General features: G+C 47.2%; 1 protein-coding gene across 3 annotated transcripts in view; it reads right to left on the bottom strand.

Moving 5' to 3' along the window:
* gk5 (glycerol kinase 5) overlaps positions 1–21,090 on the bottom strand; it is a 30,876-nt gene extending 9,786 nt beyond the window's left edge. For all 3 annotated transcript variants that reach the window (XM_042339276.1, XM_042339277.1, XM_042339278.1), the window contains exons 1-9: positions 20,978–21,090; positions 20,458–20,588; positions 14,562–14,655; positions 11,506–11,581; positions 7,263–7,356; positions 6,599–6,730; positions 3,926–4,001; positions 1,563–1,624; positions 946–1,019 (exon numbers count right to left, since the gene is read on the bottom strand). In XM_042339276.1, the coding sequence (XP_042195210.1) occupies positions 946–1,019; positions 1,563–1,624; positions 3,926–4,001; positions 6,599–6,730; positions 7,263–7,356; positions 11,506–11,581; positions 14,562–14,655; positions 20,458–20,586 (737 nt within the window). In that variant the 5' untranslated portion in view covers positions 20,587–20,588; positions 20,978–21,090. The remainder of the gene's footprint in view (positions 1–945; positions 1,020–1,562; positions 1,625–3,925; positions 4,002–6,598; positions 6,731–7,262; positions 7,357–11,505; positions 11,582–14,561; positions 14,656–20,457; positions 20,589–20,977) is intronic.
* Positions 21,091–23,363: the final 2,273 nt, after the last annotated feature.

Here is a 23,363-nt window from a genome sequence, read left to right as displayed (position 1 = left end):
GATTTTTCTAAAGATTTAGAAAGATTTTTCTAATTAATTGAGTTTCGCCCCAAGCCTCAGTTTCCTCATCTGGCAAACATCTGCCTTCAGTGTAATCAAAAAAAATGTCTGCCAGTGCTCTAATCTGCAGATGCGATGGGCTGAATAGCCTCCTTCTGCGCTGTAAATTTCTATAATTTTAATTAGATGCTCTGCACAATAGCATAAAATGAACATCTTTTTCCATTGTGGAAAGGACCGAATACAAAAAAAACATGCGCACACGCTCATTTTGGGGGATTTCCAACAGAAACTTTGAGATAAGCGGTTGTGTGTTGAAAGACTGAGAAGAGAATGAGCCTGCCAATGACATAGGGTTTCAGAGAGAGATAGAGGGAAAAAAATGATTGTGACAAACGTATACACTCCCTCTAAATGTGAAAGTATACCCAGTGGAACCCCGTTATAGTACGCTCCATTACAAACTGATTTGAATTGTGGACTTCATACTTGCCTAGCTGAACATCCCAAACCCAACACCACGCCAACCCAATCCGTTGCCGCGTTTCNAAAAACGTCAGTGATACAATGCAATCTGAAGCTCACTGCATGTCGATGGAGCCTTCCAGCTGTCTATGAGCATGTGCAGCAATATCACAGATCACATCATCGGTGGCATGATGATACAGAAGCCACAACAGACAGCTACATCAAAAAGAAAAGCTGGAATCTTTTATGGACACCATCAACCACCGTTTAAACAAGGTTCAACTGTGTTAATTCTCTATCACAAAAGATGCACCAGTTAGACCTTGAGCATTCCAGAGCTCTTAGGAGGGACTTTATCAAAGGAAAAACAAACATCAGTCATGTCCTAAACGCCACACGATTATTTTAGCTGTGCTGCAATGAGTAAGTGAAGCACACAGATAAATCGAAAAATTGCAAAGATCAAAGGGTTTTTACCTGGTATCTTCTACTGCAGGAAGGATAGATAAAGGAAAACTGAGCATGCTGGCAAGGAATTCACTCCAACACATCTAAAATGATAAATATGAATCGCTGCAAGTTCTGCAAGTTGCTAATGCCCACCCCACCAGCCCTCCACCTCAACTTCCAGCTCAGGTCCAAAAACCCATTACTGTCCAGCGCCCTGGGACGTCTTTCCAACGTGAAGGGTGCTAGGCAAGTGTTGTTGTTGTTGTATTACAGTGCTTTCGGTCTCCCTGCGTCCCCCCCCTACCAGCCCTCCACCCTCCCCGACCCCCAGCTCGGGTCCAAAACTCTGTCTGTCCAGCACCTTAGGACGTCCTCCCGCCGTGAAAGGCGCTATGCAAATGTAATTTTTTTGTTGTTGCATTATAACACAGAAAGAAGTCAATGATTCTGTAAGCTATTCCCCCATTTGTTCAAACAGCAAACTTTATTGCATTTCACAATAAGACAACTGTTTAAAAGACAAATCTTATGTAGCTTATATGTACATGTATATACACACACACATATACATATATATACACACATAAACACATCTATATATAATATATATATAAAAATAAAAAGGCACAACAGGATTTAAATACCTGGAAAGGGTCAAACATTGCTGTAGTGCTTGCATTCGAGAAATCTGTAGCAAAAACTGCACCTGTAAGGGAACAAGTCTGTAAACCTATCACATACAGAACACTTTGCAATGGAAATGTTTAATACATTGTTGACTACATTCACTGATGGCCAAACAAAAATAGTAATCCTACTTTTGATTCACATCGGGAGGATGTCTCAAGCCACTTCACAGGATTTTAACAATAAAAATCCTTGCAATTGATAAAGCAAGCACCTTATCACATCGCTGAGACATCTCACTGCGCTTCACTGAATATATTGTAAAGTGAACTGACTGTATTTTGTGGGAAAATGTGGCAGCCAATTTTCACACAGCAATGTCCTACAAACAGCCATGAAGTGAATGAACAGTTTTATTTGGGGGAGTGTTGGCCAGGACACCAGGAGAAACTCCCTTCTATTTTCCAATAATGCCATGAGATCATGAATGTCCACATGATGGGGGCTCAGTTTAATGTCTCATCTGAAGGACGACACCTCCAAAACGTTGCACACCCCCAGCACTGCATTGAAGTGTCAGCGTAGACGATGAGTCTCTAGGCGTGACATGAGGCTTGAATCCACAACCTTCTAACTCAGAGGCAAGAGTGCTACCAATTGAGCCAGACTGACATGAAAAATGTTGAGCAAATAAACACCATATTCAAACTCTAGGTAAACTGGGAGTAAAATAATAATCCTTATATTTGACATAATGTCTTTTCACATTGGAAGGACACCTCAAAAAGTTTCACAGAAAATACTATAAAGTGCAGTGACTGCGCTTGCAGATAATAGCAATAGTTCATCATTAGATTTGGCTATTGTGTGGAATTCAGTAATGACAAGCACCATCCAGAGAGAGAAAAGCAATACTGCAAAAACAGCCAGTTGAAATCTAACAAAGCAATCATTTAATAATAATCCTTGCATTTGATAAGATCCTTATCACTTCTTCGAGACGTCTCAAAGCGCTTCACAGAATATACTGTAAATTGACTTGACTGTATATTTTGTGAGCAAAACGCCACAGCCAATTGTGCGCAACAATGTCCCACAAACAGTCGTGGATTGAGTGACCAATCTCTTATTTTTTTTAAGCGATTACCACCCCCAGAAAGCAATCCGCCAATTGACAAACAACCAGGTTCCTATTACTGCTACATAAACAGAGGCATGTGGAGTAAGGAAACTTGTCTAAGGTTTCGCCCTGCATGGGAATCAAATCCAGGCCCCTTCGCTTGCGAGGCGAGTGCTCTAACCACTAAGCTGCAGGTCTCCACTAGTTGAATCTGCATGTGTCCCATCATGTACGAACCGCCAGCTCTATGTAAGAGCTATCCATTGAGTCCCATTCCCCTGCCTTTCCCCACACCCTCATTCGCAAACATCATTCAAATCCCCTCTAAAAAGCTCTCATGGGTTCGTTTACAGATTAGTGCTTGGAATGAGGAGAGTCATTTTGCAGCATATAGACATTCATTAACTGCTCAGTCTTCACTTTTAGCAGCCATACCTTTTATACGTCACCCTACAAGGTTGGAAAATATTTCCTGAGAATTAGAATGTGGAGTCCCTAATATATTCTTGTGAAGCACTTTGAGACATCTCAACGGCTTGATAAAGGCGCTATATCAAATGCAAGGATTGTAATGTATACAGAATAATAGAATGTTCAAGTTAGAAGCGGATTTAAACAGATGCAAATTTGGAGCAAAAATGATCCCCTTTGTGTTCAATTTCAAGTTCCCACTAACAACAAAATTACATTTATAGAGCGCCTTTCACGTCGGGAGGATGTGCCAAAGCGCTGACAGTCAGCTGTTGGGGCCCGAGCATGGGGAGGGGTGGTGTAGGGGATGAGGGAAGGCAGAGAGGTGGGAGGTGGGACCAAAGGCACGGTCGAAGAGAAGGGTCTTGAGACCGGCCTTGAAGGATGCGAGGGAGGAAGCGAGGCGAAGGGACCGTGGGATGGAGTTCCAGAGTGTGGGGGCAGAGAGGCTCAAAGCCCGGCCGCCGATGGTAGGGCAGGTCGGGCAGGAGACATGGAGCAGGCCGGAGCCCGATGAATGGAGGGAGCGGGCAGGTTGGTAGGGAGTCAGTAGGTCAGAGAGGTAGGAGGGGGCAAGGCCATGGATGGCCTTAAAGGTGAGGTCGAGGATCTTGAACTCGATCCTCCGGGGAATGGGGAGCCAGTGGAGTCGGACGAGGGTGGGAGTGATGGGGTCGTGGAGCTTGGTGTGTGCAGTTTTGGATGATCTGCAGCTTGTGAAAGGAAGCGTTCGGAAGGCCGATGAAGAGGGAGTTCCCATAATCAAGCCTTGAGATGACTAAACCTTACCATCAGTCAATTTGTGCAGCAACCAAGTGTCAATTGTACCAAAGCAGCAGTTTCCTTCATAAGCAGCATCTTGGACCTATAAAGAGATAAAAAATAAATGATAATTCCTTGCATTTGATATCGTGCCTCATCAGGATGTTAAACATTTCAAACCGATTCACAGAATTTACTGTAAAATGGAGTGACTGTGTAGTTTGTAGGCAAACATGGCTCCTAATTTGTGCACAGCGATATCCTACAAACAGCCATAAAGTGAATGCCCAATTTAATTAGAGGATTGTTGGCCAGGACACCGGGAGAAGCTGCCTTCTTTTTTCGAACGTCACCGTGAGTAACGTCCACCAGAACAGGAAGACGGGACTTCAGATTAACATCTCATCTGAAGGAGACAGGATTCCCTCCCTTTGTACTACACTGGAGGGTCAGCCTCGATGGGAGCTCAAAGTCGTGACTTAGGGCTTGAACCCACAACCTGTCACTCAGAGTTGAGCGTTCTATTAACTGAGATAGGCAAATGCCTAGATGGATTCAAATTTTTCAGTAGCATGGGGTGGTGGTAGGGCCTGGCGGGTGGGGGGGGGGGTCAGTCAGGCAGTATCACAGCCTTACAAATACTGCTGTAGCAATAGCACTTCATATGCAAAGCCAGTGTGAGATGATTTGCTCACAACCCATTGCTCCACCTCCTCATCCTGTCGGATGATATTTCCGTTGCTTTCACAGAGCATCGAATCAGAGCACAGCACACTTGCAATTACAACACAATGCATCTAACACTTGACTGTTTGCTATTTTTATAATTACTTACATAGACACACAAGGGCACGGTTTAGGTGCTGATAATAATAATAATAATCCTTGCATTTGATATAGCGCTTTTCACGTCAGGAGGACGTCCCAAAGCGCTTCACAGAACACACTGTAAAGTGAATTGACTGTATATTTGTGGGCGAACGCGGCAGCCAATTGCGCACAGCAATGTCCCACAAACAGTCATAGATTAAAAATGACCAATTTATTATTGTTTTTGGAGGGATTATTATTAGGCATGTGGAGTAAGGAAACTTGCCCAAGGTTCCTGTTTCACCAATAAGAGGCGTACCTGGTCAAATAGCCCAGTGGCACTCATTGACGAGTGCTACACATGAAGAATGACTATTTTGAGCAAAGTATTGAAAGGCTGCTGGAAGCGTACATATATCAGCATGAGCAGCATCTTCAGGAGAGAAAAGTTTGCGATAAAGAAAGTTGCAGATAACAGAATGGTTGGGGGGGGGGGGGGAGGAGGAGATGAGATGTTCTTTCTTATCCCCAGTGTGAAACATGCCAAGGATAGAACAGTAATGCCAAACATCTGGACCCAAGTTTAGCTGACAGAGGACAAATATTTTTTTTGACCGGCTGGTTTTTTGACAACAACCCATCACCATGCTCCAGACCAAACAGCGTTCCATGCATCCCACCTACACATGGAAATTCCTGGGCTTGGAAAGGAATGCACACTGTCTTACTTTGCTTCCTCTCCCGAGGGACGCACCCTACTTACTTAATTCCGGAGAACATGAGGCACAGGTTGCTAAGAGCCAAGGCATGGGGACCCCAGAGTGTGCATTGGACTTTAACCAGCATTCCATAACACGTCACCTTGGATCCAGTTCAGTTCCAAGAGGAACTTGTGCTCAAACCCCTCACAAGGACGAGTCAAAAATTGTACAATACCACTTTCTGCCATCAGAGGGAGCTGCAACATTCAGCAAGTTCTGACCAAAATCTAGTGGAGTAAAACTATTTTATACCACTAACATATAACAGCAAACATGTACTTTGTTTTCTAGGTTTGTTGCAACAGAGTACACTGGACTGTACTGCACGTGCAGTACTTCATCACTGCAGCTGGTAAGCGCACAGGCGATGACCGGTTAAGACGCAGTGTGTACGTACTTCAATGCAACCCAATACCTACGCAAGCGGTGATGGGTCAAGACTTTGTTTCCCGCACTTGTTTTAAGTGGAACACTGCACACGTTTTCTTTAATGCAGCCGGTAAAGGCGGTAGCAGAGTTACGAGTTAGGAGATGATTTGCAGAGGATTTAGGATTATTTGGGACAAAGAAACCACTACAATTTAGGCCTTTGCTGATTTATAAATTACGGCTAATGGAAAGAAATTTGAGTGTTTTTCGGTAGGAAACTGAGTGGGACTTCAGTGCATGGGCAACTTAGGTGATCAAACGATTTATGAAGAGCCGACTCGAGTGGTTTTTGCGGTACTACATCAGGACCCATTGGATATCACCTTGGGACGTACAACCCACACGAAAGGTGCTGTACAAATGTAATTTGTCATTGTTCGCTTCACTGTAGAGTGGATAACACCCGGATGGGAGAGGAGTTACACCTCCGTCACTTCCGTCACTTTGGACAGAGTGACGTTCCTTTTTATAAAGCTCAAGGCTCCGTTATACTGTTATACTGTACTGTTATACTGTTATACTGGTTATACTGGGGCCGACCTATATGTTCAAGACCGTCTACCAACCAATAAGAAGAAGATTTGACATTGTGTTGCCGTCACGAACACAAGTTTACTTCAACTGCACCAGCGACAGCGGAGCAACTCTTCACTGAGTCTTTTCACCTCGCGGCAACTCACAGACTGCGCACTGTTCTCACCTGCTGTAAGTTTTGGAGCACCCAGGCCAAGCGAAGAGAAACGTGCTGGGTGGAGAAGTTGATGACACTTGCGGCCAGGAAGCGTTTCTGTCTGGTTAGAAAGTGTAGCATCCGGCTGGACATGTGAATCGTCTGCAACAAAGAAAAAGCGTCAGTAACAAATTGTTCTATGGCAGACACAAGCGCACATCACATCGCCCTTCACCAGACAAATGTCAGTCCGTTCAATCCTCAGCTACATTTTCACCCACATTATACCTGGTGCACTCTCGCCTTGGAGTCAAAAGGTCGTGGCTTTAAGCTCCAAGTTGGGACACTGAACTCAGTCTCAGAGATACTCTAGTGGGGTGTTTGAAGTATAGTCTTTGTGAGGGAGGTGGCGGGTGGAGAAAGGAGCTCTGCACTGTTGGGAGGTGCCGTCCTTCAGACGATACAGCTTGATGATGCAATGGGAAGACGGTCAAAGATGATATTCACAAATACCATTCACAAAAGTGAATACTACGACTCACGATTTCACAGTCCAGAATCAAGAGGGGTGGAGGGCAAGGGGCGGGGGGAGGAAGACTGAAGGCACAGATAAAGAAGAAGATCTTAATCTATTTTGACCTATGTTCAGGTTGACAATGAAAGGATGATGGAAAGAATCATTCTCCAAGATTACCTGAAGGAGGAATGAATTGTTCCACGATCGGACAAGCTCGGCTGCCCTCAGATCCTGCCAGCAGATAAAATTATGGAACGGTTTCCCTGTTGTCCTGCAAGAGATGACACACCACAATAAATAATAATCATCATCCACCTCACATTTAATAACAGCGTTGCACATTGGGAAGATGTTTCAAAATGCTTTACAGGATACACTTTAAAGTGCAGCGACTGTGCATTGGCAACCAGCAATTTGCACACAGCAATGGCCCACAAACAGTCCTCCAGTGAACAACCAATTTTATCTGGGAGATTTTTGACTCGGATACTTGGAGGAACACCCTTATGGATTTGAATAGTACCATGGAATCTTCAATGTCCATCTGATCAGTCAGAAGGGACCTTGGTTTGACATTTCGTCTGAAGGATGACACCACCAACAATGCAGTGTTGACGTGCAAGTTCATAGTCTCGATATTGAACCCTTGAACCCACAATCGTCTGGCTCAGAGGTGAGACTGATACCAACTGAGGCAGGCTGCAACAATAACAAATTGCAGTTAATTAGTACCTTTCTCATGAGGAGGACGTACCAAAGCACTGGTCAGTCAAGGGTTTGAACCTGAGCCGAGGGTTAGAATCAAGAGGGTGGAGGGCAAAGAGGATTACTGAAGGCACGGTCAAAGAGGAAGGTCTTGAGACGAGCCTTGAAGGAGGCAAAGGAGAGGGCATGGTGGAGGTGCTCTGGGATAGATTTCTAGAGGGTAGGGCAGAAAACCTGACTGCCGATGGTGAGGCGAGCAGGATGGGAGACATAGAGCGGTTCAGTGCCCGCCGAGCGGAGAGAATGACAGGTAGGTAAGGTTTAGCCTGTCAAGCAACTAATACTTATACTAATACTATACCATTAGGGGTCATTAATGGGCAAAACGAGAACTGAAAATGAAAGCACAGCACACTTCACCTACTGCAGCGAATGCTAATAGCGTATAGCGCTACACTGTACCCCACATCACAGACTCGTGTTCCACAGAAATGGATCCCAATTTTCTACAGCGAGGAAATATTGGATAAGCAAAGGCATCTGTTTTTCTGAACTTCGAACTTTTACACTGTACCATCTGAAACCTTCACAAAGTAGATTCCAAAATGAAGCTGGATCAAATTTCAACTTTTCAACTTCTCAGACACTCAGTGTCAGCAGGAGAGGGAGACAGAATTAATCAGTCCAAGTGAATCACATAACAGAAAAATACCAGGATCAAGACTCAGGTGATTTTTAATAGGAACTTACGGTGACTGTCAACACGGGTTACCTGTGTCTCCAACCCCCATAATAACAACAAATTACATTTGTATCGCACCTTTCACATTGGGAGGACATCCCAAGGTGCTGGACAGTCAGGGATTTGGACTTGAGAAAGGGATCAGAAGGGGTGGTGGGCAAGGAGGGTAGGGGTAGGAAAGTGACCAAATGGTGGGGGCAGAGAGGCTGGAGGCCTGATTGCCGATGGTGGGGAGGGCCAGCGGGGCACATGAAGCAGGCCATTGAGCAGAAGGAGGTCTACATGGCGTTAGCAAATCACAACGGTGTCTAGGGAGAAGCAAGGCTGTGGAGGGCTTTGAAGGCTAGGACAAAGATTTTGAACTGTATTCTCTAGGGGATGGGGAGCCAGTGGAGTCGGGCGAGGGTGGGGGTGATAGGGTCACAGTGCCTGAACGCCGCCCCCCCCCCCACCCCCCAACTGTCCACATTCAAAATATCTGACAAATAACAGCAAGCATCACATCACTATAGCAACTGATGTATAGGTTTACACCATCGGATGTAAAGTTGCTCTCAATGAGCCGTTCCTCCCCACTGGAGGTACAAAGGCACCCAGAGGAGCCATTGCTAAGTTCAGTTAATGGATAAAATAAGTGCCATGTCAGCATGAGAGTGGCTTGGCAGACACAGTGCAGTGCATCGCTAAAAGCTGAACAGATGGTTCTGAACAACACACTAAGTAACCTTACCCGCCCACAGAACTGGTGAGATCACACAGCTGCAGGCTGCAGTTCTGGCAAAGTTACTCAAAGAGATAGGTGGGGAATGTTTGCGTTGAACAAATGTTGCGTCAGATTTTTCCCCCGGCCTCCCACAAAAGAAAAGCTCTCCCCTTTACCCTTCTCAACCACATATTGCAGAAAGTAGCCTCTGAAAATCTACTTGAAGACTAAATATTTTAAGATCAACTGATCCCAAAGCCCTGAGTTACTGACTATTGGATGGTGCAAGGAAGACCTAACCTCCAAATTTCCTTTCTTCCACCCCACAACCCCAAATGGAGCACCACCTGAACAATAATCCTCAAACAGGGAATTGGATTGCTATTAACAGAAAACACCTGCCTGCTTCATGTAGTGGGCCAGGATTCAGCAATTCCGTCCTGCTCTATGGAACTCCACCCTGGGGTCTCTCTGACACTCTGCTTCCCTACATTTAAAGCCATCTGAAGACCTCTCCTTTTGACTGCAATTTTGGTCACCTTTTCTCCACACCCACCATTCCTTCCTCGTTTCCCCCACACACCACCAGCTCAAGCTCACGGGCAGCTCTATCAAGAAGCTTTGAGATATCCCCAGGGTCAGACTGGGTACAAGGGAAATTTCCTGAGTCCCCCTGGGTCCCTGATGTTTACCACCGTGTGCAGCTTAGTTCAGAGATTCCATTTAAAAGCTTTTAAAAGCTTAAAACATCCTCGCATTTAAAACATTTAAAACACACACATACTTTACGACAATCCGCGCCCCCTTTTCGCTGGACACCCCTCACGTTAAAGGTGTCGGTAAATGTAAAAATTGTCGTTGAAAAGGAATACTGAAGTATTCGGGGAGTCGGCGGTAGGGTTGGTTAGATTAGGCATCTCATGTGGAGAAAAACACCAGCACAGACTTGATATGCCAAATGGCCTGGCTCTGTGCTGTAATATTACAGGATTCTACAACAAAATAATAAAACATCTAAAAATGAACAGCCAATGACTAAATAATTGTAAGTGATTTTTACAGATCACTGGAGCTTTTTGCATACATGAGGAAGAAGGGAATGGGAGAGAGGACCAGAAGAGGTGAAAGCTCATGTGGAGAATAAACACTGATGTGGACTAGCTGGTCTAAATGGTCTGTTCCTGTGCACTCTATGTAATAAGTCACCATTGGTGCACACAGGACAACCTCATTCTCAGGATATTCTATATAGGTGCACACAGGACAAACCTCTATTCACCAGGTACACTACAGGCACATAACAACGTAAGAACATAAGAATTAGGAGCAGGAGTAGGCCATTTGGCCCCTTGAGCCTGCCCCGCCATTCGATAAGATCATGGCTGATCTTCAGACCTCGCTCTAATTACCTGCCCTATCCCCATATCCCCTAACATCTCTATTTTTTTTAAACATCTATCAGTCTCAGCCTTGAAGATGTTCAAGGACTGAGCATCTACAGCCTTCTGGGATAGTGAATTCCATAAATTCACTACTCTCTGAGTGAAGAAATGTTTCCTCAACTCTGTTCTAAAAGGCTGACCCTTAATTTTAAGACTGTGACCCCTGGTTATAGATTCTCCTACCAGGGGAAACAGACCCTCAGTGTCTACTTTATCAGCCCTTTAAGAATCTTATATGTTTCAATAAGATCTCCCCTAATTCTTCTGGAGTTCTGTAGCTCAGTGGTCAGAGCACTCGCTTTGCAAGTGAGAGACCTGAGTTCAATTCCAAGCAGAGGGCGAAACCTTGGGCAAGTTTCCTTACTCCACACACCGAATAATAATCCCTCCAAAAAGCAAAACAATAATAAATTGGTCATTTTCAAACCACGACTGTTTGTGGGACATTGCTGTGCACAATTGGCTGCTGCGTTCACCCATGAATATACAGTTAATTCACTTTAAGGTATATTCTGTGAAGCGCTTTGAGACGTCTAGAAGACGTGAAAAGCGCTATATCAAATGCAAGGATTATTGTTATTATATTATTGTACTCTAGAACAAATAGCCCTAGTTTATTCAGCCTATCCTGATAGGTCAGTCCCCTCATCCCAGGAACTAACCTAGTGAATCTACGCTATACCACCTCTAGGGCAAGTATGTCCTTTTTTAAATAAGGAGACCAAAACTGCACACAATACTCTAGGTGCAGTCTCACCAAGGCCCTATACAGTTGCAGCAAGACTTCCCTACTCTTGCACTCTAAACCTAACCCGCTCAGCCACTTACTTGTTCCAGGTGACGAATGTTGCTCTCTGTGCAGAGATGCCCAGGGCTGCCATCTGCTTCATCTGTAATCCCGAATCTACAAACAGAAATAGGTGCATGAAAAAAATCTTTGCATTTGACATAGCGCCTTTCATATCATCGAGACAACTCGACGCGTTTCATAGCATATAATGTAAAGTAGATTGACTGGGTATTTTCTAGGCGAAACATGGCAGCCAGCTGCACACAGCAATGTTCCACAAGCAGTCACGGGAGTGAGTGACCATTTTTATTAGGGTTAGTTGTTGGCAAAGGCACCTTCTAACATTCATTATAAAAATCTACCCCACCCAGAACTCCCGACAAAGGCCGTGTATTTCACAAGCAGAACGCACTGAAATCTGGCAAGCATTTTGACCGAGGACAAGGTTGAATTTTTTTTAAGTGCATTTTTGAGTTGGGATAAAGGACGACATGTTCTGGGCTGGGGAGAATGGAGAGATCCAGAACCCACAAAGCGGTCATGAACTAAAATACTACATGCTCAGTTTTATCTTCTAACTCAAACAAAACAACAAAGGAAAAAAAACACGAACGTTTCAACAGATTCAGCATTTTACTTCCATTAAATAACAATCAAAACTCCAAGTGCTGTAACTTTAATTGTCAATAGGGAACATGTGCAGGTAAGGAGCAATGCCCGCGAGAAGTCTAGCAAGCAACTTCTGTTTAAACTAATGTTAAAAAGTTCAGGTGCCTCCACATTAATAATAATCCTTGCATTTAATATAGTGTTTTCACGTCTTCTAGATGTCTCAAAAAGCTTCACAAAATATGCTGTAGATTGAATTGACCGTATATTTGTGGGCGAAACGTGGCAGCCAATTACGCACAGCAGTGTCCCACAAACAGTCGTGGATTGAACATGACCAATTTATTATTGTTTTGATTTTTGGAGGGATTATTATCAGGGGTGTGGAGTAAGGAAACTTGCCCAAGGTTTCGCCCCGCCTGGAATTGAACCCAGGTGTCTCGCTTGCAAGGCGAGTGCTCTAACCACTGAGTTACAGGACTCCACAAAAATAATACTTGCATTTGATATAGCACCTTATCAAGTCATTGAGACGTTTCAAAGTGTTTCACAGAATATATTGTAAAGTGAATTAACTGTGGGCGAAATAACATTAGGGAGAAACAAAAAGACACACTTTTTGACATCGAAGACATTTTAACATGATCCCAAGTCGTATTCCTTTTTTAAAAAAAGTGCATCAACTCTAGACTGTTAACTATGCAGGTAATGCTCGAAAAAACCCACCAGTACTCAATTTTCTGCGCCCCTCCCAGAAGCCCTTCCAATGTAAATTGATGTTACTGTGATCTCCAAGACTGTCATTCTTGAAATCATGTCTCCCAAAACAGCTAGCCCACTCTGTTCATAGTAGCAGCTCTGAAACAATTCAGCAAATACTCTAAAAATAGACTGGTGGGGAAAACTTCCCTCAATTTCCAAGTAGATCTGAAACTTTTTTTAAAAAAAAACAATGATAAGGATAAAAAATGATTTTGAGCCCAGCGCTCCTATAGATAGCCTTTCCCACTGAGTACAGCAAAGAGCTGAGCCAGGAAGAGACAAAGTACAGAGACTGGGATAGTTGCCTCTCTGGGTGCTGATCTGACCCAGGAATTGACTGAGTGTATGCTTTAGGGTTATACCACGTTGGGCGTCAATTCTTTCCAGCGCCTTGGGACGTCCTCCCGACATGAAAGGCGCTATACAAGTGTAATCTTGTTGTTGTTGAGGCACCAATGCAATTAACTAACACAGAGAGCTGGATTAACATTTTGTTCATCACGAATGATTAAGCTGTACATTCTGTACACAAGCCTCCCTAAGTAGCTTTTCAAGTCCCGTGTTCTATGCCCAGTCTTGCCTTAAATAAAACTCATTTCAGTGAGTGCAATCAACTGGTGAGCGTTGAAAGGACCTTTAGGTCGTTCGACACCCATGCTGTTCAAAATTATGGCTCCATAGTTCCCTGAAGGAGGATCTTTTACATTGTTTTTGTGCATGGAAAAACACAAGCCATTTAACCCAAGGATTCAAGCCTCATTTCATACCATCTGGTGCAGGTTAAGAATTGCTGTAGTTCTACACAGCTCGATCACGATAATTTTGTAACCCACAGAATTAACCTGGGAGAGCTCCGGCCTGCTAAACCGTGTGAGCAGGGGTTCATTCAACACCTCTTACAATAGCCTTGATCTCAGCAGTGTCATCACAAGGAGGAGAGACCAAGTGCTTTGCTGCAGGTCAAAGGCACCACAGTGACATCAAAAATATCGGCTAGCTGGCAACTCTACACTGGGGCTGGAAGCTGAGGTTGAGTTATATCGGTCTTGACCCCTTCCTGCTGGTTTTCAGATTGCATCAAGATGCCATTCAAGCCCTTCTTCTTTGACCATGTTTATCTCTTCTCTTTCCCTTGTTTAGGGTCAAGCTCGGTTACTGTCAATCGCTCCAACACATTGCCCATATGAACAACAATAACAACAAGAAAATTACATTTATAAAGCGCCTTTCACATCAGAAGGACATCCCAGGTGCTGGAAAGTCAAGGGTTTGCACCCGAGCTGGAGGTTGAAATCAAGAGCGGTGGAGGGTAGAGGGGTGGGAGCCAAAAGTATGGTTAAGACAAGCTTTGAAGGAGGCAAGGGAGGGGGTGAGGCAGAGGGATTCTGAGATGGAGTTCCAGAGGTTGGGGGCATTAAAGCTGAAGGCCGAACTGCCAACGGTGGAGTGGGAAGAGCGTGGGACATGAAGCAGGCCAGTGCCCGCCGAGTGGAGGGAGCGAACAGGTTGATATGGTGTTTATAATGAACTGTGCTATATAAATGCACGTTGTTGTTTTAAATAAATGTTAAAACTATCAGTATGATTGAGTGACCAGGAGACTGGGATTACATTGCTTTGTGGTTTGTGTGAATAAAGCCAACTAGTACAGACTTGACAAGCTTGGTTGGTTGTTTTTTGGGCTGCAACATTCAAACAGGTTCTCCAAAAATGTGCATTGTACCTTCAACTGCGTTCTTCACCACAGTTACAAACTGTTCAAACAGCAAGTCTGGATCCATCTCAACCCAACCCGGATTAGGATACAGGAGTTGTATCTGTTTGGAAAATAGGAGAGAGTAAATTAATTAATTCTCCTCTGAAGTTTCTGCCTATTCATCACCTTTTGATTTGTAACAAACATTCTTGGGTTCAAAGCATGCAATTAATAATATAACAATAATAATCCTTGCATTTGATATAGCACCTTATCACGTCTACAAGACATCTCAATGAGCTTCACAGAATATACTGTAAAGTGAATTGATTGTATATTTTGTGGGTGAAATGCAGCAGTCAATTGCACACAGCACTGATCCACAAACAGTTGTGGATTGAGTGACCAATTTTTCTTTTGGAAAGGATTATTACCCTCGGAAAAGCGATCCGCCAATCAACTAACAACTGAGTTCCTACTTACTGTTAGGTAAACAGAGGCATATGGAGGAAGCAATCTTGTCTACTTTTCGCCCTGCCTGGGAATTGAACCCAGGTCTTCTCGCTTGAGGGACGAGTGCTCTAACTGCTACACTACATGACTCCACAAATTAACCAAAACATTGTTTATTAGGGATAGGTGAAAAGCAGGTGGAAGGGCACTGACCCAGTGAAAAGAATGAACATAAACATCACAATGTCAGTGAAGACTTGCAAGCAGGTATGTCTGCTCAGCAACTTGATAAAATATACTCAGTCAAACAAAGCTGTTACAAGATCTAGCTTTTTGCAAGAAAGTGGAAATAACATTGTGCAATCTTTAGTGTAACGATTTATTCAGGAAACTGGCATTTTGCAAAAGCAATAAACCTTTCACTGTCAGAGTTTAGTCTGCATTCCAGTTTCCCAATTTCATTGCCAGATGGAGGAACAATCTTAGGACCAGGTCAGTTGTAAGCCAGTTGTTTCGTAACTGAACACAAACTCCTCTAATCTGTCTCAGGCTTTCTGAGCAGCAACACCCGGGTGAATGGACTTATTGTTCTGTTCAAGCACAAGGGTCTAGTGGGATTAGAATTTCAAGCTCCTTTAGGTCCAAAAAGACATTCCAGGGAAATGATGGAAGCAGCTCTAACCACCTAATTGCTTTCATAATTTTTTAAAAATGTTTTTATAGACTAGGGACTTTTTAAAGTTAGCATCCATATAACAAAGTGAAACCCACAAGCAGCGTTAGATAACTGTCTGCTTTTGGAAACACGCTAATTATTCAAGGCCCAGCACTTAATATTTGTTTTGAATGTCACATAATAATTCTTGCAATTGATATAGCAGGTCATCAAGATACCTCAAAGCACTTTGCGGGAATTACAGTAGAATGTATTTTGTACCCAACCAATTGGTGCATAGGTTGTTGTCAGCCATCTTACTTAGGAGCCCTCTCCCCTCTAGAGTCAGAAGTCTGGGGGTATAAGCACAATTCAGGACGTTGAACTCACACAGTCTAGACTGAGACTCTGACAATGCTGTGCACACCTGGCACTGTGTTAGAGGAGACATTAAACTGAGGTCACGTCTGCCTGTTCAGGTGTACGTTACAGATCCCGTGGCACAACTCGAAAAAAGGGATTTCTCCGTTTGCCTGGCCAACGTTCTGCCAACCAAAAATCAAGTCGCAATATATTAAACTGTTTGCCTATGGTTAGATTGGGAGAGCGGTTCCGAGGTTACATTTGCACATAGATTTAAACTTTAGATACTGTCAATCAAAACCAGTGACACAGAGCTTTCCAAATTATGACATGGGGCTTGAATCTATAACCTTTCTATGAGGAGGGTTATGAATTGAGTCAGGCCTGGCTTAAAGAATGAATCAATTTCCAATTGGTTTACATACAGAAACTGTGCTACGAGCGAGCCAGTTCAGTCACCTCACCTCAAACATTAATCTGATACGAGGGACGCCTTTAAACAGATGACCATCTGGACAATCTGTGCCCGTTACTTATAATGAGATTCCAGACTGTAGGCTGATAGGAGCAGCAAACACCACTCTCCTTATGAATGCTCACCCACACATTGCAACAAAGTCAGCATGTTCAACAGTTCATAACGCATTTTTATCATTTTCAGCTGCCTCCAGCACTCAGGCTGATATTTACCCGCACACGACCCAAGATGAGGATTAAAGTTTCACAGTCACAAAGGGAAATGAAACACGCAGCGAATCAACTACATTGTTGTGGTAGGTCCACCGTGGAAATGCACCAGTTAGTCTTGTTCAGAAGCTGTGAGAATGCCGAAAATCGCTTACTTTGATACACATAAATAATAATATTTATTATCGGCCGCACTGGAAGCGCAGTCCTGATCCGTCAACACGTGTGCAGAAGAACTTCATTTTGCGCGATTCAATGATTCCAATGAGACAAGACGCATCAAATTGCAGTAAATGCAATCTTGACTTCTGAGACGTTACCCCGCGTGAAGGGCGCTATATATTTGCAAGTTGCTGTTGTTGACCTTTCACCACCTGCAAATTTACTGGCTGGATTAAATTACGCATGCTCAATGCAGATTATTGATCAAATCGGATTTTCTACGATCTATGCAGTTTGCCCTGCAATTCAGACTTTGCGCAAGTCATAGTAAATGTCACGGTCCCGACTGATACGACATGAGTTTTACTGTATTCCTTCGATGGAAACAAAACTGCTGCCAAGATTAAGAAGTTAAAAAAGTTGAAAACCAGATTGAAACATAGTTCTGCACGGCCCATTACACTGTATCCCAACTGGCAATAGATTGTTTGATAAGGTTATCATGGTGTGAACAGGAGTATGGAAATGGAGGCAAAGATATTGGTCCAGGAAATCAGGAACATAAAAGTTACTGATGGAATGTTGAGGGTTCGGAGCAAGAGATCGATGAATCCAGAATGTCGGTCTTTATTAAGAAGACAGACAGGGCAGTCAGAAGGAAACAAAAACAGCTCAGGGCTACTTGGTGGCAAAGCAATACAAAAGCAGTTTTTGGGCAAAAGGAAAATGCACAATTTTCCCGTTGAAAAAAAAATCAGCATTATACACACATTGGGAGATGTCACAAGGCGCGAGACTGTCAACGATTTGCACCTGAGCTCGGGGTTGGGATGAGGAGAAGGGAGGGTGACACTAGGAGGGTGACTGAAGGCGCAGTCGAAGAGGAGGGTCTTGAGACGGGCGTTGAAGGAGGCGAGAGAGGGGCCGAGGCGAAGGGATTGTGGGATGGAGTTCTGAAGGGTGGGGGCAGACAGGCTGATGGTCCAACTGCAGATGGTCGGGTGGGCAGGGCAGGGGCCTGGAGCAGGCTAGAGTCTGTCGAGCGGAGTGAGCAGACAGCAATTACAATTAAACATTCAATATTACACATAGAAAATGATTAGCACTGCGGCAGTTGGGGAAGAAAAAAAGGGGTGCCCAAAAGCTAAGTGATGACAATCTTAAAATTGGATCATACGAGTCATCCCGAGAAAATTATGGGGGAAGTATGAAGTGTACTCTCATGGGAATTCAAACTGAGTTTTCTGGGAGACAGTCCAAGAGACTTGACTTGGCGTTTATTGCTGACCCGACAAACTACAATTTTCACATTAAGAAATCTAGGTGAATGGCCAGGGCTCAAAGTGCAGAGCACTGTGGAGGCTGGAAATAGAGAGGGGAAAGTCTTGAGCAGTAACTTAATTCCGAGTTTGTCCATTCTGAGAGCAAAGTTAACAAACTCTCCGGAAACCTGGCCCAGAGAGAGCGATCTCCCCTGCATCGAACTTCTTACAATAATAATAAAGCTTGCATTTGATATAGTGCCTAATCACGTCATTGAGGCAGCTCAAAACGCTTCACAGAATATACTGTAAAGAACTGACTGTGTATTTATAGGTGGAACGTGATAGGCAATTGCTCACAGCAGAGTCCCATAAACAGTCATGGATTATACATTATATATACAAATAAAATTTTGAGGGATTATCAGTGTAATCTGCCAATCGACTAACAACCGGGTTCCTATTTACTGTTAGCTAAACAGAGGCATGTGGAGCAAGGAAAACTTATCTAAGGTTTTGCCCCATCCAGGAATCGAACCTGGGTCCTCTCACTTGCAAGGTGAGCACCCTAACCACTACACGATGGGACTCCACAATCCACTTTGAAAACCCTTGGCAAGGTTGCACCTCAGCATCTCTCGACTGAAATATCTAATTCACAATTTCCCCCCAGAAATCTTATCCTAAACTCCCCCACCCCCACACACATTTTAACTCCTCTTTACAATACTCCTATAATCTCCCTTAAAAAGTTGTGCACATTACAATCCCACAGTATAAGCCTTCAACAACAACAACAAGATTCCATTTATAAAGCGCCTTTCACGTCAGGAGGACGTCCCAAGGCGCTGCACAGTTGGGTCATGACCCGAGCAGGGGGGGGAATGGTCAGGGTGAGGGGAGGGGAGGGAAGGGAGGGAGCGAGGAGGGGGGAAATGGTCAGGGTGAGGGGAGGGAAGGGAGGGAGCGAGGAGGGGGAAGAGAGTCGAGAGGGGAGCTCGATTCCATTACTACTTGGAATCATAGTGATTTAGTGTATTTAGTGTATACTTTGAACCTTGGCTCCTCATCTCAGCGGGCAATAAAACATGCAATCACCAATTAATCACTTTTTGACTAGGAATTTTGACCTATCTTATGACCTCATGAACTGCAATAGCCATCCACACATCTTGACGAGCACTTTCAAATCAATACCGAGTTTAGACATTGAAGCGCACATTTTAACACCAAATCTCAGTCAATAATTCAGTAGAAATATAAGCATTAGCAATAAATCATTTTCCTTGATATATTGTCACTAGCAAAACATCGTAAAGCACTTCACTTAACAACAGCTGTGAAGTTACTGTGCAAACCCAACAACTGATTTATACACAGCCAAAAGGTGAGATATACCAAGGCTGACACCTGTATTAACCAGTGCTTCAAAGGGATTTAAATGGCCAGTTAAATATTGCAGCTGTACTCCATAAACCCATTTCCCAAGGCAGCATTTGTAACAGGTTACGTAATAATAAACAACAATAATCTTTGCATTTGATATAGCACCTGATCACATCGTTGAGACATCTAAAAAAAACACTTCACAGGATATACTGTAAAGCAGATTGACTGTATATTCTGTGGATGAAACGAGGAAGCCAGTTTGCGCACAGCAATGTCCTCAGATTAGTGAGTGACCAATTGTATTTGGGGGCCAAGACACGGGGGGAGATACAAACTCTCTTTTGGAATAGTATTGTGGGACCCTTAGCATCCACCCGATGAGGCGGACGGGCCCTCGGTTTGACGTCTCATCCAAAGGATGGGTGTGGAGGGCAGGGGATACGAGGGTGACCGAAAGGCATGGCCGAAGAGGAGGATCTTGAGGCGGATAAACGATGCGATTCCAATAATAATAATAATAATAATCCTTGCATTTGATGTAGCGCTTTTCACGTCGGGAGGACGTCCCAAAGCGCTTCACAGAACATACCGTAAAGTGAACTGACCGCATGTTTGCGGGCGAACGCGGCAGCCGATTGCGCACAAAGCAGCCGTGGATCGAAAATGACCCATGTGTTATTGTTTGGGGTTTTTTTTTTGGGGGGGGGGGGAGGGATTATGATTAGGCGCTGCGTGGAGTAAGTACGGAAACTTGCCCAAGGTTTGGCCCTGACCTGCCTGGGGTTGAACTCGGGTCTCTCGCTCTAACCACTGAGAGCCACAGGACTCCACAACGTGGGAAGCCCCGACGTGGAACTCGCACCCGCAGCCCCTGTGGGGGTCACGGAGGGCAGATGGGCCACCGCCGCCGCCCCGGGGCTGACACAGCGCAGTGCGGGGCACTGCTCCTCACCTGTTTGCTGCTGAAGCCTCGGGATCTCGCAGCTCTGTCGTACACGTGGCACCTGATGGACGCGGTCCCCACGTCCACGGCCAGAATGTACTTGTCATCGCGCCGGACACCGTTCCTGACGGTGCACATCGCTGAGAGAGAGAGGGGGAGAGGGGGGGTTGTGGGGGTGAGGAGGGGTGTGTGGGGGGGGGGTGAGGAGGGGTGTGTGGGGGGGGTTGTGGGTGTAAGGGAACACACGTTGATTCCCTGTTAGTAACACAGTGACCCGTCAGTCAGTCAGTCAGGAAATGAAGCAAAACTGAAACGAGGAGACAAACGGCAGTGGAGAGAGTTAAAGCGCGGACTGAGAGGGGGAGAGAGACACACACAGAGACACAGAGAGACACAGAGAGACACACACAGAGACACAGAGAGAGAGAGAGAGAGAGAGAGACAGAGAGAGACAGAGAGAGAGAGAGACACACGCGCGCGCGGGAGGGAGTGACGCTGCGGCTTTAAGTCGAGGGTTGTGACAAGTTACTGTGTCCAAAACGTGGCCAAAGTGACAATGTATCGCGTTAACAATCCTCAGCGCTGCCCCGGACCCCGCGGGGAGAGGCGCTAAATGCCCCGCGGTGCTGCCATCCTGACTGCCTGTCTGGGGGGAGGGCCCCTCCTCACTGCCTGTCTGGGGGGAGGGCCCCTCCTCACTGCCTGTCTGGGGGGAGGGCCCCTCACTGCCTGTCTGGGGGGAGGGCCCCTCCTCACTGCCTGTCTGGGGGGAGGGCCCCTCCTCACTGCCTGTCTGGGGGGAGGGCCCCTCACTGCCTGTCTGGGGGGAGGGCCCCTCCTCACTGCCTGTCTGGGGGGAGGGCCCCTCACTGCCTGTCTGGGGGGAGGGCCCCTCCTCACTGCCTGTCTGGGGGAGGGCCCCTCACTGCCTGTCTGGGGGGAGGGCCCCTCACTGCCTGTCTGGGGGGAGGGCCCCTCCTCACTGACTGCCTGGGGGGAGGGCCCCTCACTGCCTGTCTGGGGGGAGGCCCCTCACTGACTGCCTGGGGGGAGGGCCCCTCACTGCCTGTCTGGGGGGAGGGCCCCTCACTGACTGTCTGGGGGAGGGCCCCTCACTGCCTGTCTGGGGGGAGGGCCCCTCACTGACTGCCTGGGGGGAGGGCCCCTCACTGACTGCCTGGGGGGAGGGCCCCTCACTGACTGTCTGGGGGGAGGGCCCCTCACTGCCTGTCTGGGGGGAGGGCCCCTCACTGCCTGTCTGGGGGGAGGGCCCCTCACTGACTGCCTGGGGGGAGGGCCCCTCACTGACTGCCTGGGGGGAGGGCCCCTCACTGCCTGTCTGGGGGGAGGGCCCCTCACTGCCTGTCTGGGGGAGGGCCCCTCACTGACTGTCTGGGGGGAGGGCCCCTCACTGACTGTCTGGGGGGAGGGCCCCTCACTGCCTGTCTGGGGGGAGGGCCCCTCCTCACTGCCTGTCTGGGGGGAGGGCCCCTCCTCACTGCCTGTCTGGGGGGAGGGCCCCTCACTGCCTGTCTGGGGGGAGGGCCCCTCACTGCCTGTCTGGGGGAGGGCCCCTCCTCACTGCCTGTCTGGGGGGAGGGCCCCTCCTCACTGCCTGTCTGGGGGGAGGGCCCCTCACTGACTGTCTGGGGGGAGGGCCCCTCACTGCCTGTCTGGGGGGAGGGCCCCTCACTGACTGCCTGGGGGGAGGGCCCCTCACTGCCTGTCTGGGGGGAGGGCCCCTCACTGCCTGTCTGGGGGGAGGGCCCCTCCTCACTGCCTGTCTGGGGGGAGGGCCTCTCACTGCCTGTCTGGGGGAGGGCCCCTCACTGCCTGTCTGGGGGAGGCCTCTCACTGCCTGTCTGGGGGAGGGCCCCTCACTGCCTGTCTGGGGGGAGGGCCCCTCACTGCCTGTCTGGGGGGAGGGCCCCTCCTCACTGCCTGTCTGGGGGGAGGGCCCCTCCTCACTGCCTGTCTGGGGGGAGGGCCCTCACTGCCTGTCTGGGGGAGGGCCCCTCACTGCCTGTCTGGGGGGAGGGCCCCTCACTGCCTGTCTGGGGGGAGGGCCCCTCACTGACCGCCCCTCTCGGCGCTGTATTTAGAAGTCTCGCTCTCTGCTGCCGCTCACCAGCCGCGCCTGTCTGTGACGTCACACATCAGCCCATCTTAAAGGGGAGGTACACAGTGACTTCCTGCCACTCACCCCCACACCCACACTCACCCCCCCCACACACACACACACCCCCACACACACCCCCCCCACACACCCCCCCACACTCCCACACACACCCCCCCACACCCCTACACACACACACATCCCCCACTCACCCCACCCCCCCCCACACACACACCCACACCCCCCACTCACACCCCCCCACACACACACCCCCCACTCACCCCACTCACCCCCACTCACACCCCCCCACACCCCCCCCACACACACACACCCCCACACACACCCCCACACACACACACACCCCCCCCACACACCCCCACACACCCACACACACACACACCCCCCCCACACCCACACACACACACACCCCCCACTCACCCCACCCCCCCCCCCACACACACCCACACCCCCCACTCACTGCCCCCCCCTCACACACACACCCCCCACTCACCCCCCCCCCACACCCCTACACCCCACCCCCCCCCCACACACCCCCACACACACACCCCCACCCCACACACACTCACCCCCCCCACCCCACCCACACACACCATCACCCCACTCACCCCCACCACCCCACACACACACACACACGCCACCAAACACACCCCACACACACAACCCCCCCACACACACCCCCACACACCCCCCCACACAGAAACCATCTCCCCCCACACACACCACACACCCCCACACACCACCCACCCCACACACACATACAACCCTCCCACACATACAC

Source organism: Callorhinchus milii, unplaced genomic scaffold, assembly GCF_018977255.1.
Source record: "Callorhinchus milii isolate IMCB2004 unplaced genomic scaffold, IMCB_Cmil_1.0 Scaffold11, whole genome shotgun sequence".
NCBI lineage: Eukaryota > Metazoa > Chordata > Chondrichthyes > Chimaeriformes > Callorhinchidae > Callorhinchus > Callorhinchus milii.
The sequence above is the reverse complement of the archived record's forward strand: the minus strand, read 5'-3'. Positions and strand labels throughout refer to the sequence as shown.